This window comes from Nothobranchius furzeri, chromosome 9 (assembly GCF_043380555.1).
Source record: "Nothobranchius furzeri strain GRZ-AD chromosome 9, NfurGRZ-RIMD1, whole genome shotgun sequence".
In the NCBI taxonomy this organism is placed as follows: domain Eukaryota; kingdom Metazoa; phylum Chordata; class Actinopteri; order Cyprinodontiformes; family Nothobranchiidae; genus Nothobranchius; species Nothobranchius furzeri.
The window spans coordinates 32,946,009-32,958,303 of NC_091749.1; the positions used below are offsets into that span (position 1 = coordinate 32,946,009).

The 12,295-nt window shown below is 44.6% G+C and overlaps 1 protein-coding gene across 2 annotated transcripts; it reads left to right on the forward strand.

Annotated features, from left to right (window-relative positions):
* The first annotated feature begins 387 nt into the window (after positions 1–387).
* qser1 (glutamine and serine rich 1) lies at positions 388–11,857 on the forward strand. 2 transcript variants are annotated; one of them, XM_054731881.2, is made up of 14 exons: positions 430–672; positions 2,126–2,235; positions 2,359–2,496; positions 2,578–5,778; positions 5,881–6,182; positions 6,347–6,463; positions 6,549–6,682; positions 6,771–6,940; positions 7,027–7,158; positions 7,246–7,343; positions 7,446–7,592; positions 7,966–8,061; positions 10,828–10,987; positions 11,762–11,857. In XM_054731881.2, exons 1-13 carry the CDS (start codon positions 563–565, stop codon positions 10,966–10,968), a joined length of 4,896 nt encoding a protein of 1,631 aa, XP_054587856.2. In that variant the 5' UTR covers positions 430–562; the 3' UTR covers positions 10,969–10,987; positions 11,762–11,857. The 2 variants fall into 2 exon arrangements, with proteins under 2 accessions (XP_070410589.1, XP_054587856.2); XM_070554488.1 differs by lacking the exon at positions 11,762–11,857 and having other exon boundaries at positions 388–672; positions 10,828–11,011.
* The last annotated feature ends 438 nt before the right edge of the window (positions 11,858–12,295 follow it).

Consider the following 12,295-nt stretch of genomic DNA (forward strand, 5'->3'; position numbering starts at 1 on the left):
TTTTGAAACAAAGTGCAAATAAAAAAACAAAAATCATGACTTTTGAGAGCGTGAGTTGAAACCAGCACTCCACCTAGATGGTTTTTAAATATTTTTTTCGTATGATATTATTTTATTTTACATTTTATTTTGTTTATTTATTCTCTGTTCACTCTTTTCCCTTCCTGTTAGCATTGTGTCCATTTCCATGGGACGTTTGTAGCGTGCTAGCTGCAGCCATGTGTTCCTGCCTCTCTCTCTCTCTCTCACACACACACACACACACACACACACACACGCACGCACGCACACACACACACACACACACACACACACACACGCACGCACGCACACGCGTCTCCTGGAGGAGTAACTAACTTACACCAACAGGAGATGAAAGAAAAATAACAACAACGAAAAATCCCCCAAGAGGGTAAAGAGACACTTTTCCTGCGGGACGACGCAGGCTGCACGCTCCTTTCAACTCGGAGGGTCCGACCCGGGCTGCGGTTTCCTCCGCTGCTACGATGTGCGTCCACCGCTTCTCGAAGCTCCTCCGGGGAAGAAGCGACTCGTTCACCGGATGATGGACAGGAACTACCCGAGCTACAGCTTTGCGGACGCGCTGGCTACTCCGGCACAGACCGCAGCTTCGTGGGCCTACGACCGCGGCTCGGCTAGCACCAAACCAAGGTAAGGAGATGAAGCAGGGGGCGGGACACCTTCGGAAGGAAACCCCGGTGATGGAGGGCCTAGCTCTGAGCTCGGAGACGAACCATAGACGCGGTGTTGTCATGAGCTTTTAGGGGTAAATCTCCACTTTTTAGCAGCTGTGGAGACGGACTTGTTACTGTGCAGTTTTTCCTAACAAACCTTCTTCTCCCAGTATGGCCACGGACCCCAAAAACTGCTGCCTCGTAACTTTATTATGATTTGATCAGCTAGCTAATGCAGATTATCATTTTATGGGTCTTTTTCTTGAATACCTAAGCCAAAACAAGTCAATACATAGTAATTAATGACATATCAGTGTCTTAAGCGACATGATGGTGTGTGTACATTATATTCCTGCCATTGTTTTTGTTTTTCAGAGGAATTTAGCTTGATTTTTTTTAATTAAATGAGATACAACTGTTGTATTGTGATTCACAGCTGATATATCAGTTGACAAAGCTGCTATAATTGTTATAACTTAATACCAGTTTAAGTTGTTTTTCTCTAAAAACATTGATCGAAGTGGGAAAAAACTAATGATTCTAACAGTTATTTGATCATTATTGCTAATTATACCATAAACGCGTTTATATAATAGATTAAATCTGTAATAGGTTAAAGTTTTGATTTTTATTTTTATTATTTTATTTATCTGAAGCAGCAGTGGAGTTTTATTAGGACACTCATCAGGCATACCCCGACATTTAAATTTATTAAATTTCATTTTTCCCATCTTTTTGAAGTCTGTCAGTACATAGGAATAGCTTAACTATAGAAATGATCTTTTCTTCTTCTTAATCTCTGGTGTGTTTGTCTAAAGGACCAGTAAACAACCTAAATGACTAATTTCAGCTTCAGCCACAGATGTTTACTTTCTCACAGAAGGACAATACGTTGGATTGGGTTCACTAGATCGATTACATTTGAGTTTAATCAATTATTTTTTTACCATGAATATACAAATAATGCAAGTGTAGTTTTTTTTACTGCTGTTTTATTTTCCAAAATAAACATTTTACAAAGAAAATTGCCACAAAAAACAGCATACTGTCACCCAGATTCGTTTTTTAAGCAATTTTGTTGCATCAGCATTGTTTAGGAACTTGTGTTGGATTCTGCGTGGCTTTAACACATGACTAGTGTCAATAACAACAATATTAGGATTCCTGGAAAGGTTGATAGCTTTTCTTTTAGCTTTGAGAGTTTTCAATAGTGCTGATGCTGAAATAAACAGAGGTAAAAAAATAAATAAATAAAAGATTGTAAGGCCACTCAATAATTCAGTAATCTCTATCAGAGCTTCGTAAGTCACTTGCAAAGATAAGCGCACCATCCATCTCTTCTGCACTTCATCTTTCAAGCTTTTTCACATACCAAACTTGTTACTTGTTAAAGAAAAGAGAAGACTTATGGTTTTCTTTTGTGCGTTCAGTCCCAATTATGGAGCGGCACACCTCGATGGAGAGCTCCTCCAGCACCAGAGCTACTCGTCAACACACCAGCCTCCTACTTACACTACAACTCACATCCCAGCAGATACAAGTGAGTCCTGCGAGTTACGCTTTTGTTTGCCAATTTAGCTGAAAAGTTGACATCCCCACTTGGAATTAGATACTATGTCTTTATTAATTCTGACATGATATTTATTTTTAAATCTGCTATCAGGAACACTTGAGTCAAGCAGCAATACTCCAGTGACCTCAATCATGAGCTTCCTGTCAGCTATGGAGTCGAGAAGTCTTCAGGCTGGTCCTGTTAGTGCCTCGCTGCTTCCTCCTTTTAGACCTCCGTCTTGGCCCGCTGGTGAGAACGTTTTAAAATGATGTACTTTATTTTCTGTTTGAGTGCAGTGTGTTTTTATTTCATGTAATTTGTTCCGCATAGGTACCAACTCTTCCACCACTGAGCTGTACTTGACTGGTGCCCTGCCTTCAACAGCCACTTTCCCGTCTCCTGCTGCTCTGTCATCCTTTCAGCACACAGGTGCCTACCCTTCCAGGAGTTATGCTACCAACGCCTCCCTGGCTCTCCAGGATCCTGCCTTCAGCCCTTCCACTAACGGCCTGTTTTCTCACCATGATTCGCTGCTCCATTACAAACCCAGCCAGGCTGTCCTTCCCACTGCCCTGGCCTTCAATCACCTCTCCACGCCATCCCTGGGCTCTGCTCTGCCTGTGCAGTCCTCCACGTACCGCTCGGCCCAGGAGTCAGCCCCACACCTCTTGCAGCCCCAATTCAGTTTGCTTCCCACCGCACTGCCTGCTCCTCATGGTGCCCCGCAGCCATACGGGGCTACAGTTTTCTCTAACTCTATTGAAAGAGCACTTCAACGTGAATGTAGTGTGATCAAGCACCACCAGAGGCCTCCAAGTACCCACATGGCCTCGGAGGAGTTGCCCAATTCGGAGCACTCTCTGCAGAGTTACTACGGCCCAGGCAGTGAAACAGATGTGTCCTACCAGGAGGACCCATCCCGTCACACCCCGGTGTCCAGCTGCTCATCATCGAGGGCAGACTCAACCCAAGTAGTCGATGGTTCTCCACAGCCAAAAACGGATGCTTTTCCATCTCCTTCACAAGACTGTTCCTCCAAAATAGCTCCACACTCTGCTGGGGATGAAGAGAGTTCCTCTCAGAACCTAAGAACAGGGTCTCCTGAGCATTATCCTGCTCACAAGCACAACTCAGTGATTTCCAGTCAGCAAGTAGTCCAGCTCTCTAACCTACTGGCAAGTGGTTTGTCTCAGACCTACATCACACCCCACACTCAGACTCCGACCTCCCAATCCCCTTCTGAAAAACTACCCTCCCTTTATACAACTCTACCTTCTCTGTCAAGCCACTCTGATAATGTGGCACCTCTTGGCCAGACTCTTGTGTACTCCTCCACCCCTGGGCTGAGGCAGGAGGAGGGGGTCCCGTACGCAGCCCAGGTCCAAAGCTTGTGTCAGGACACTTTCTCTGAAAGTTACTCTACTTCCCACTCTCAGGGTGCCCCGAATATGACATTTACATCTCCGCCACAAGAGCAGGAATCTGTGGCACCGTGTCAAAGCTACAGCACAGGACATTCCCTTAATGCTGTGTATTCGGCCACTTGTGTACAGAGCCTCCCAACAAGTTCTACCGTGGACTATGGCCATGTGCAGGACTCGTTGGGAGGGGACGCCCACAGCGCTCTGACGCAGACCCAAAACATTTTGTCTGTATCCATGCCCACCTACTCTTCATCTGCTCAGTCTTTACAAAACACCATAAGCTCCTCCATACAGGACATAAAGCCAATATATTCCAAACAAAAACTTGAAGAGCTTCCTCTCCAGGATATCGTGGCTCTACAACAAGTGTCTATGGTTTCTGCTGCAGATAGCAGCGCGGTCCCCCATAACAACGTCATCTGTGTCGTTTCGAAAATGGACGATCACAAACAGCAAACTGTCATTCGTAGCAATTCTCAATCCGATGAACAGTTCCTGGGACACAGTCTTACACATTCAGTACAGCTGAAGGATGAACCGATTGGTTCTGTGAGCCAGCAGCAGATTTGTTCAAATGGCGTCGATGGTCATGAAGTTGCCAACGCGACGACTACAAACTCCACGATCATTCCGTCCCACGTTCCTCTTTGTCCAGAGCAACTAAAGCAGCCCCCTGTTCAGCTTAGGCCTCCCGACCCACTTCAACAGAATCAACAAAATAACCAGTTCATCACACTTCCTAGCTCTCAGGTTCTCCTCGAGCCCAACCAGGTGATTCTGGTCCAGCAGCCCCTTGTTCACCACAGTGAACCACCAGCTCAGTGCGTGGACCCTGTTCATGTGCAGTACCTTCAGATGAATCGAGACCTTCTAACTCCCATTGTCACTGAAACCCAAAGTCTGCAGGCCACAGTAATGACCGAGCCAAGATCGGAGTGTTCTTCTTCCTCTAAACATCACTACAGCCAGGCAGCAGGTCAGCAACAAAACGACACCAAGAACCAGTTCACCCTCAACTCTATTTGCTTCCCAGACTCTATGCTGCTGGCAGACGACAGAAATATCTTGTCAAACGTTGACGACATCTTGGCTGCCACTGTGGTGGCCTGCGGTGTTGCACCCCAAGATTTTGTGAAAGCTGCATCTTCCGCTGAGGCTGAAATGGCAGAAATAGGAAGTCCCGTTGAGTCCAAAGCACATCTACAGACGATCGATTTGAGACAAATGTCACCAAGTTTCTCCTCAGCACAGCATTCAATCACAACCAACACTAACTGTTACACTGTCAGTATGACGTTAGATGGAGCCCAGATGGTCACCGACTGTCAGGGTCAGCTCGTTCTGCATGATAGCTCTACCGATCTAAACACGAATAAACATGGTAGGAGCTCTGAGAATGGCTACCACTCAGGCGAACAGATGTTTGACTCTTCAGGTGTCCAAAACCAAGTCAAAGACAATGCTAAATGTGCTAAAACACAAGAGGTCTTCAAAGAATGTCCTGCTGGGGAAGATTCTTCAAAAAAGAAGGTACGCTCCAAGTCCTCAAGCAAAGCAGGAGCTGCTGAAGATGATGGAGGACCATCAAGACTAGCCAAGCGTAGTGGGCAGTCCAAGAGGCAAAACTCCAGGGCCAGTGATGTCAGTCCGCCATCAGCTCCACAGAGTACCTACGATGGCTGTCCCCAACAAGAGAGAATCAGGCAAAAGATTCGAGAAGTGGAAGAGAAACAGCCAGAAGTCAAAACTGGCTTCATTGGTTCCTTCCTGGACTTTATCAAGTCTGGACCCAAACAGCAGCACTCCCAAAGTCCTGCAAGAACAGCTAATCGCCCGAAAAAAACATCCGCCCATTCCAAACCGTGCGCTTTGTCTGCTTTGCGCCCCAAAGTACAGATTCTGCCTGGACCGTTGCTTCATCAGGAGAGTCCGGCAGCGAGCTCTCAGCAGAAACGTCTGGAGGAAGATCTCCAAAAGAACCTGGAGACTTTGCCATCCTTCAGCTCAGATGAAGAGGAGAACACTGGTAGGAACCAAGCTCTGAGGAACAGCATCAGCTCAGCACTCTCGTCTCTGGACGAGGCGGCAGATCGGAAAACAAGGACAGGTAATGTCCTACTTGTTACCATAGCCCCAGTTTGACGTCACTTTTGTCTTTCTTTTTGTCAAAGTTTACCTTCACCGTGTTCATATGTTCCCAATCATTCAGATAACCAAATCCACAGTTCCACAATGAAACCAGACCAGCTTCCGACCACGTCGTTCATCGTCACGCAGGTCTACCTGCAGCAGGTGCCCGCTGCACCTGTGGCAGCCGTGGTCTCAGGTGGGACGGCGTTTGTGACCAAAGACGAGCTTAAAGTGGTCCCGTCAGGCGAGCTGGCTGTGCAGCTGATGAGCGTGGCCATGGAGGGACTCACAGATGAGGAGCTGTCTGACAGCGGGGGAGAGGGAATGTACCGGGAGAGAGACGAGTTTGTTGTCCGGAAGGAGGAGGTCGAATCCATGAAGGTGCTTCAGAGAGCAAAACCAATCTAGCTTATGGATAAACCAGCTACGTAACTTTATGTTGAAATTTGTTGATATTCACTTTTATTTTTATTTACCAAAAAACATATTTAGTCAACCACAATCAAACTCAAATATGGCTCCAAATTCAAATTTCACATTCATAGGCGACAATGAGGGCAGGAACTGAGCCTCCGGCTATTTGGAAGGTCCAGAAGGCTTTGCTGCAAAAATTTGTGCCTGAGATGCGGGACGGAAAGAGAGTCTTCTCCGCCACAAACAGTGTGAGCTGAACTTGTAAAAGGACGCATTTAGTCGACCTCCTGGTTTTGCAGCATTTAAAAAAAATAATTATTTTTGTGTTTGCAGTACCTTGGATACTTTGGCGATGCGAAGAACATGTACCACAGAGTGTACGTGAAGTTTCTGGACACGGTGAACAAAAGGGAGTACGTGCGTGTTTGTAGCCGGAAGCCGCGCTGCAAGCCGATGAGCTCTTTTAGGTACGAGCCGAGAGCTCGCTGGTGGAGCTTTGATGTTTCTGATGAAATGTCTCCCTCTGGTTGTAAATGCTGTCTTTTTGACCCACAGGGGTTCTCAGGTGCAAACTCTGCTGGGCTTGATGGCTCTACCTTCCTCCGTTTTCCAGAACCAAAAGCCTCGACCCAAACAAGCAAAACCGAGGGCAGAACCGCCACCCAAGAAGAGGAGGAAGTGGAAAGAGGAGTGTTCATCCACGGCCTCGGGATCACCACCTGAAGGTGCTGAGGACTCTCTCTTCTTGAAATTGAGATTTAAAATATAGTTCTGTGTTTGATCTGAACTTTTTTCCTCCTCTGTTACTCAGAGCTAAGCCCTCCGTTTGCTTCAAGGCCCATCAACACTCGAACCATGAAGGAGACGTTCAGGAGTTTTGTGGAGCTGCTCGTCAGCGCCGCCCTGGACGATGACGTGCTGGCAGCTCTGGAGAAAGCCAACGGTTGGTACTCTTCACTCTGAAATTTGGACCAACATTCCAGATTAGCTTGGTTTCCATCCATGACGTGCTTGTTTGGTTGTGTTTCAGATGAGTTGCTGCTGCCACACATGAAGAAAGTAGATGGCATGATTGCTGACAACAGCAAACGCCTGCTGAACAAACTGCACGTGGGGCAGGTCCTAAAGGTCGGCTTTTGTGTTTTGTCTAGAATGTACTTTAAATGTGAAAGGAAAAAAGACGGTCTTATTTTTTCTTCCCAGCTTATAAAACTGTTTTGTGTTCCTCAGGCGGCCTTGGACGGCTTCCCAGAGATTTCCGTGGTGACAGAACCGGAGAAAGACGGGGAAACCCCAGCCTTTAAGGTGCGCCTCAGTGGAAAAGCCTACAATAGGAAGACTATGAAGCCGTACAAGGTGGCCAACAAAGTGCCTCAGGTGAGATGGAGTCGTGTTTTTTGTGTGTGTGTGTGTGTGTGTGTGTGTGTGTGTGTGCGTGTGTGCGTGCGTGCGTGCGTGCGTGCGTGTGTGTGTGTGAGTGAAATTGTGTTCAGACTGTCCAGTGTTGCTATTTGTGTTTATCTGTAGCAGAATCTCAAACTCTTTGATTCATGACAGAACGTTTGGATCTTGTATAAAACATGGAGCATTGCTCATATCTCCACCTGTGGAAGCTCTGAAATTATTTAGTGACTTATTTACATCCCATCCTCTCAGATGAGAATCTAATGCACTTTTTTATTAATTTTCTGACGTAAATAATTAAAAAATCTAAATTTCAAAGCATTTAATCAACTTTTTCCTCTTCTAGGAGTATACAGTGGACCAGCAGAAATCTCAGTGGTTCTCTCTGTACCACTCTTTGCAGCATTACAAATACCACACGTACCTCAGGTGTAAGGACAAGGTAGGTTATAGTTTGTTTTATACCGGGTTAACACTGTGCCAACTTTGGCCATCGCACTGGATTGTTTGTGTCACACTGTGAGGACTCCATAAGGTGGCACACTACGACGCAAACCTTCTGTGAGTCAGACTGCACGACGTCTTGCTCCAGCAGGAAACGCTACAGAAAGCATACGTCACTAAGCAGACCGCTAACCAAAACAAAGCTGAAAAGATAAATAAGCGCAGCAGTTAACATTTCTTTTTAGAGTCAGCTCATGACCCAGCTCATCTTCCTCAAAGATGAAAAATAATTTTCAAAACCCTCTGCCGATCTGTCAGTTGGACAATCATCCTTCTCGTCCTCCTTTAGATGTAAAAATCCACGAAACTGCAGAGAAGTAACAATCTCTCGCATTGCTCCAATATCTAAAGTTTTGAATTCTGTCTCACCGTTCTCTCATCAGCTTCACCCGTGACAGCGGGCGTGAAGCGCCGTCACGGAGCGCAGCCTCCCATCTCTCTGCAACGAAACGCTACTCAATCATCCGCATCAGTTCAATATGTGACATCTCCACCAACAGCAAAGGGATCTCATGTTTTTGTGTTTTATTTTTTTATGTTCCTCTCACAGATCATAAAATCACGGTTTTCACATTTTGTCTGATGGTCTAAAATGGTAGTTGAATTATTTTTAGTATAACTCTAGTTTAACTTTGGCTATCAACATAAATAAAAACTGGTGTGTAGTTTATGATCTGCATTTTAAACATAAAATTAAAACCTAAGTTAAGAGAGGCGGAGGCTTGCTGCTGCTGCAGCATCCCAAAGGTGTGTTTCATTGGTCAGTTGCAGACAGGAGTCGCAGGCGTTTAAGCATGCTTGTTGATAGACTCACGTTCACCATTTTTACACGGCTATGCTCCCGGCGCGGGATTTGGCTAAGACAGCCGCAAACCGCACAGTGTGTTCCAGGCTTTAGACCATGTGCACACGTAGCGGGTATCCCATAACACGAATATATGTTTCTATGGTCTGGCCTGTCGTCCACACGAGAGTGAAGATAAAGGAACGCAAAATGATTCTTTTAAAACTTTCCATCAAAGTGGAGATTTTCTAATTGCGACATCATTGCCCGTGACCAAATTGCTTTGACGGCGACCCGTGTTTCCACTTACATGTTTTTACAAATTCAGTTGTTGCTTTAATAAGAAGAAAGCAGGCAAAGAACGACGTTAAGGACGCTTTTTGCCTACCACCTAGTTAAACCATTTCCAATGATTGTTTTTTGGCATGTTTTGGGGATTTTTTTGCTGAAAACGAGGTGTTTTTTCCTAGGTGGGCGGGGGGAGGGCATCCGGTTATACAAAAACCCAGCTGTGTGTGTACATGGCCATAATCTTTCAGTGCACAATTAGTGAGATGTTACCCAGCGTTTCCCACTGGGTGCATTAGCGTAACATCCACCAAGCATTATGTGCAGCTGATAGGCACTGTTGTAGTCCATGGGTATGTTTCCAGCTGGCGTGGAGCAGCACTTCTTAGACACATCCCAAAACCATAGTTTGTGTCGCTTCAAGTCTTTTTTTCACTCGCTGCGCTTCCACAACATGTCAAGCACAGCAGTCCAGATAGCAGCCAGACAAGAAGTCCAGCACAAAAGCAGCATCTGGAAACTTTCTAAATAAAATACACATGCAGATCCCCAGTTCCTTAAGAGCCACTTTGAAACTTTGTCATATTTATAACTAATTTTCTTGAGCCAGTATGTGCTAAAATGGCTCTTTGCAGGGTTAATGAAAGGCTGTGGCCAGAACATTCCACTTCCTGTCCACTTTGTTGGGACTTGAGATGTCTGCTGCATGTTTTAGATGATTAACACAGCTGATTTGTTTAATGTGGTGATGAGTAACTCCTGAAGACACTAAGGAAGGCTGAGGAGACATTTCAGCTGTTAGATAAGGTGCTAAAAAGACAAATGCACTGCGAAGAGAAAGGTTTTGCTTTCGGTTCTACAAACGGACACTAGAGGGTGCTAAAAGCAAGCCAAAACTGGGCTGCATGGTGGCGCAGTTGTTAGCACTGTTGCCTCGCTGCACGAAGGTCGCAGGTTTGAAACTCGGCTGTGGTCTTTCTGCTTGGAGTTGCGTGTTCTCCCCATGCATGCGTGGGTTTCCTCCGGGTACTCCGGTTTCCCCCACAGATCACAACATACCCTATAGGTTATAAATTGTAAGTCGCTTTGGATAAAAGCGTCTGCTAAATAAATAAACATAAAACTCAAGTCTCCCTTTAACTAGTAAAAGAAAAGTCAAGGCTTAGCATACGCCACACACCGCAATGCTCAGTTCCTCATAAACAGCAAAGATGGCGTCTGAAGCGGAGTTCGCTGCGGCTCTTTACTCTGTTCTAAATGACTTGGACATGTCTTTAAAACCACAACCAGAAGATCTGCTGAAAGCCTTTCTTCTAAACAAAGATGTTTGCAATGTCATCAGACGCCATCTTTGACTTCAGCTAAAAAACAACACCTTTTTTATGATTGGTTATTTTGAGCTGGCTAGTCCCACCTCTGATGGTGCTCTCTGTCTCTGAGTATCCAGACGTGTCCTCTGTGTAGAGAAGAGAGAGAGGGCGAGTCCGGCAGGCCATGCTAACCTGGTTTAAAACGCGTCTATAACGTGGAACGCTTCGGTTACTCTTTCTTACGTACGATTGAATGAGAAACATTCGTTCTGACAGTACTTTTATGTTTGCAGCTTTTTAGAATTGTTTTTGTGTCTTCTAGATTGCGTCTCTGCAGGTTCAGGCAGGAGACCTCGGGCAGGAGGAGACCATACAAAAGTGTCTGCAAAACGGAGCTTGGGTCGAGAAGCTCTTTGATCGCTTCGGGGAGCTAATCAGTCAAGTGCAGCAGGTCTGCACATGATCCAGTCTCTGCAAATTTGGTAAAAAAAAAAAAAAAGTACAAATAGATGCCTGAAATTAAAATGAAAGCCTCAGAAGAAACGGATCCCTTCCCAACAGAAAACACTGACTTTATTTGGGAGAACGTTTTGGAAAGAAACAACTCCTGTACTTTGTAGGGTTTTGTAGTTTTCAGAGCCCTCTTTTGTGGGCCTTTTTATAGATTTATATTGGCTTTTTACCCCCCCACCCCCATTCTCCCCTTAAATGTCACATTTTAACTCATTGTAAAAGTATGCACTAGGTAGAAAGCAATCAGTATAGGAAGTAGAGCACCACTAATTAAACACAGGAATCTGATTGCCTACTTTAACAAGCCTTAATCATTTAAGTAGGCTTACATACAGAGTTGATCTATTGTAAAAACAAATCTTTATATATAACTGTAGTTAAGTACAGTCTGTAAAACATCCATTTGTTATGGAGTGCCAACATATTCATAATAATAAAAATGTACATTTTGTAGAAAAGGAGAGGATGAGAACTGTAGCAGCTGTCGTTCAACTTCAGATGTTTTTCTCATAAGGTGCATTTTACTGGAATCAGTGCGGTTCTGGTGCTGTTCTTCCATGTCAATCAGAAATCAATGCCTTGAATTATTTTAAGGTAGAATGAAATATATGAAAGTTGTCTTTATATTGCTTTACACACAAAGATGACCTTTTATGACAGATCTATATTTTTCACAGAAGTATTATTCACCATTGCAATTTTTAAACGTTTCATTTGATTTTTTTGCCTTTTCTTTTTTTCAGTTCTTCATAGGATTGACTCTTTGTGAGTTGGAGGTATTGTGATATCCAAAATGATCACTAAAGATGCAGTTTGTAAATAAAATGGCACATGCATTACATTTGTGTTTGAGTATTTTCTTTTACTAGCAGTAAAGAATGAGTTTATATCTTCAAATGTAAAACATTGCCTATCTTGGCAGGTCTTTGTTGAAAATAGAGGTAAAGCTGCAAATAGCGAATCTGGAAAACAAATTAGCTTAAAACATTTTCTAATGCCTCTTAACGAGAGTATCGATACATCGGGCCGGTATTGAGAAATATTTGTCCTTTATTAAGGTGATTAAAGGTCAGGCATATACTTGGGCAGTCCAGTGATGTTGCAGAATTCAATAGTATTTTTACGTTCTCTATAAACATCTGTATGATAAGTACTCTTACTTTAGGTGTCTGACTTTAACACTGAGCTGTTGCCTTGCAGCAAGAAGGTCCTGGGTTCGATTCCCGGCCTGGCATCTTTCTGCATGGAGTTTGCATGTTCTCCCTGTGCATGCGCGG

Bases quoted from the DNA above. Each gene is read 5' to 3' on its own strand.
- qser1 (XM_070554488.1), top strand. From the start codon at position 563: ATGATGGACAGGAACTACCCGAGCTACAGCTTTGCGGACGCGCTGGCT. The intron at 6,464-6,548 runs GTGAGCTGAACT...TTGTGTTTGCAG, and splicing joins TCTTCTCCGCCACAAACAGT to TACCTTGGATACTTTGGCGA. The intron at 8,062-10,827 runs GTAGGTTATAGT...TGTGTCTTCTAG, and splicing joins ACCTCAGGTGTAAGGACAAG to ATTGCGTCTCTGCAGGTTCA.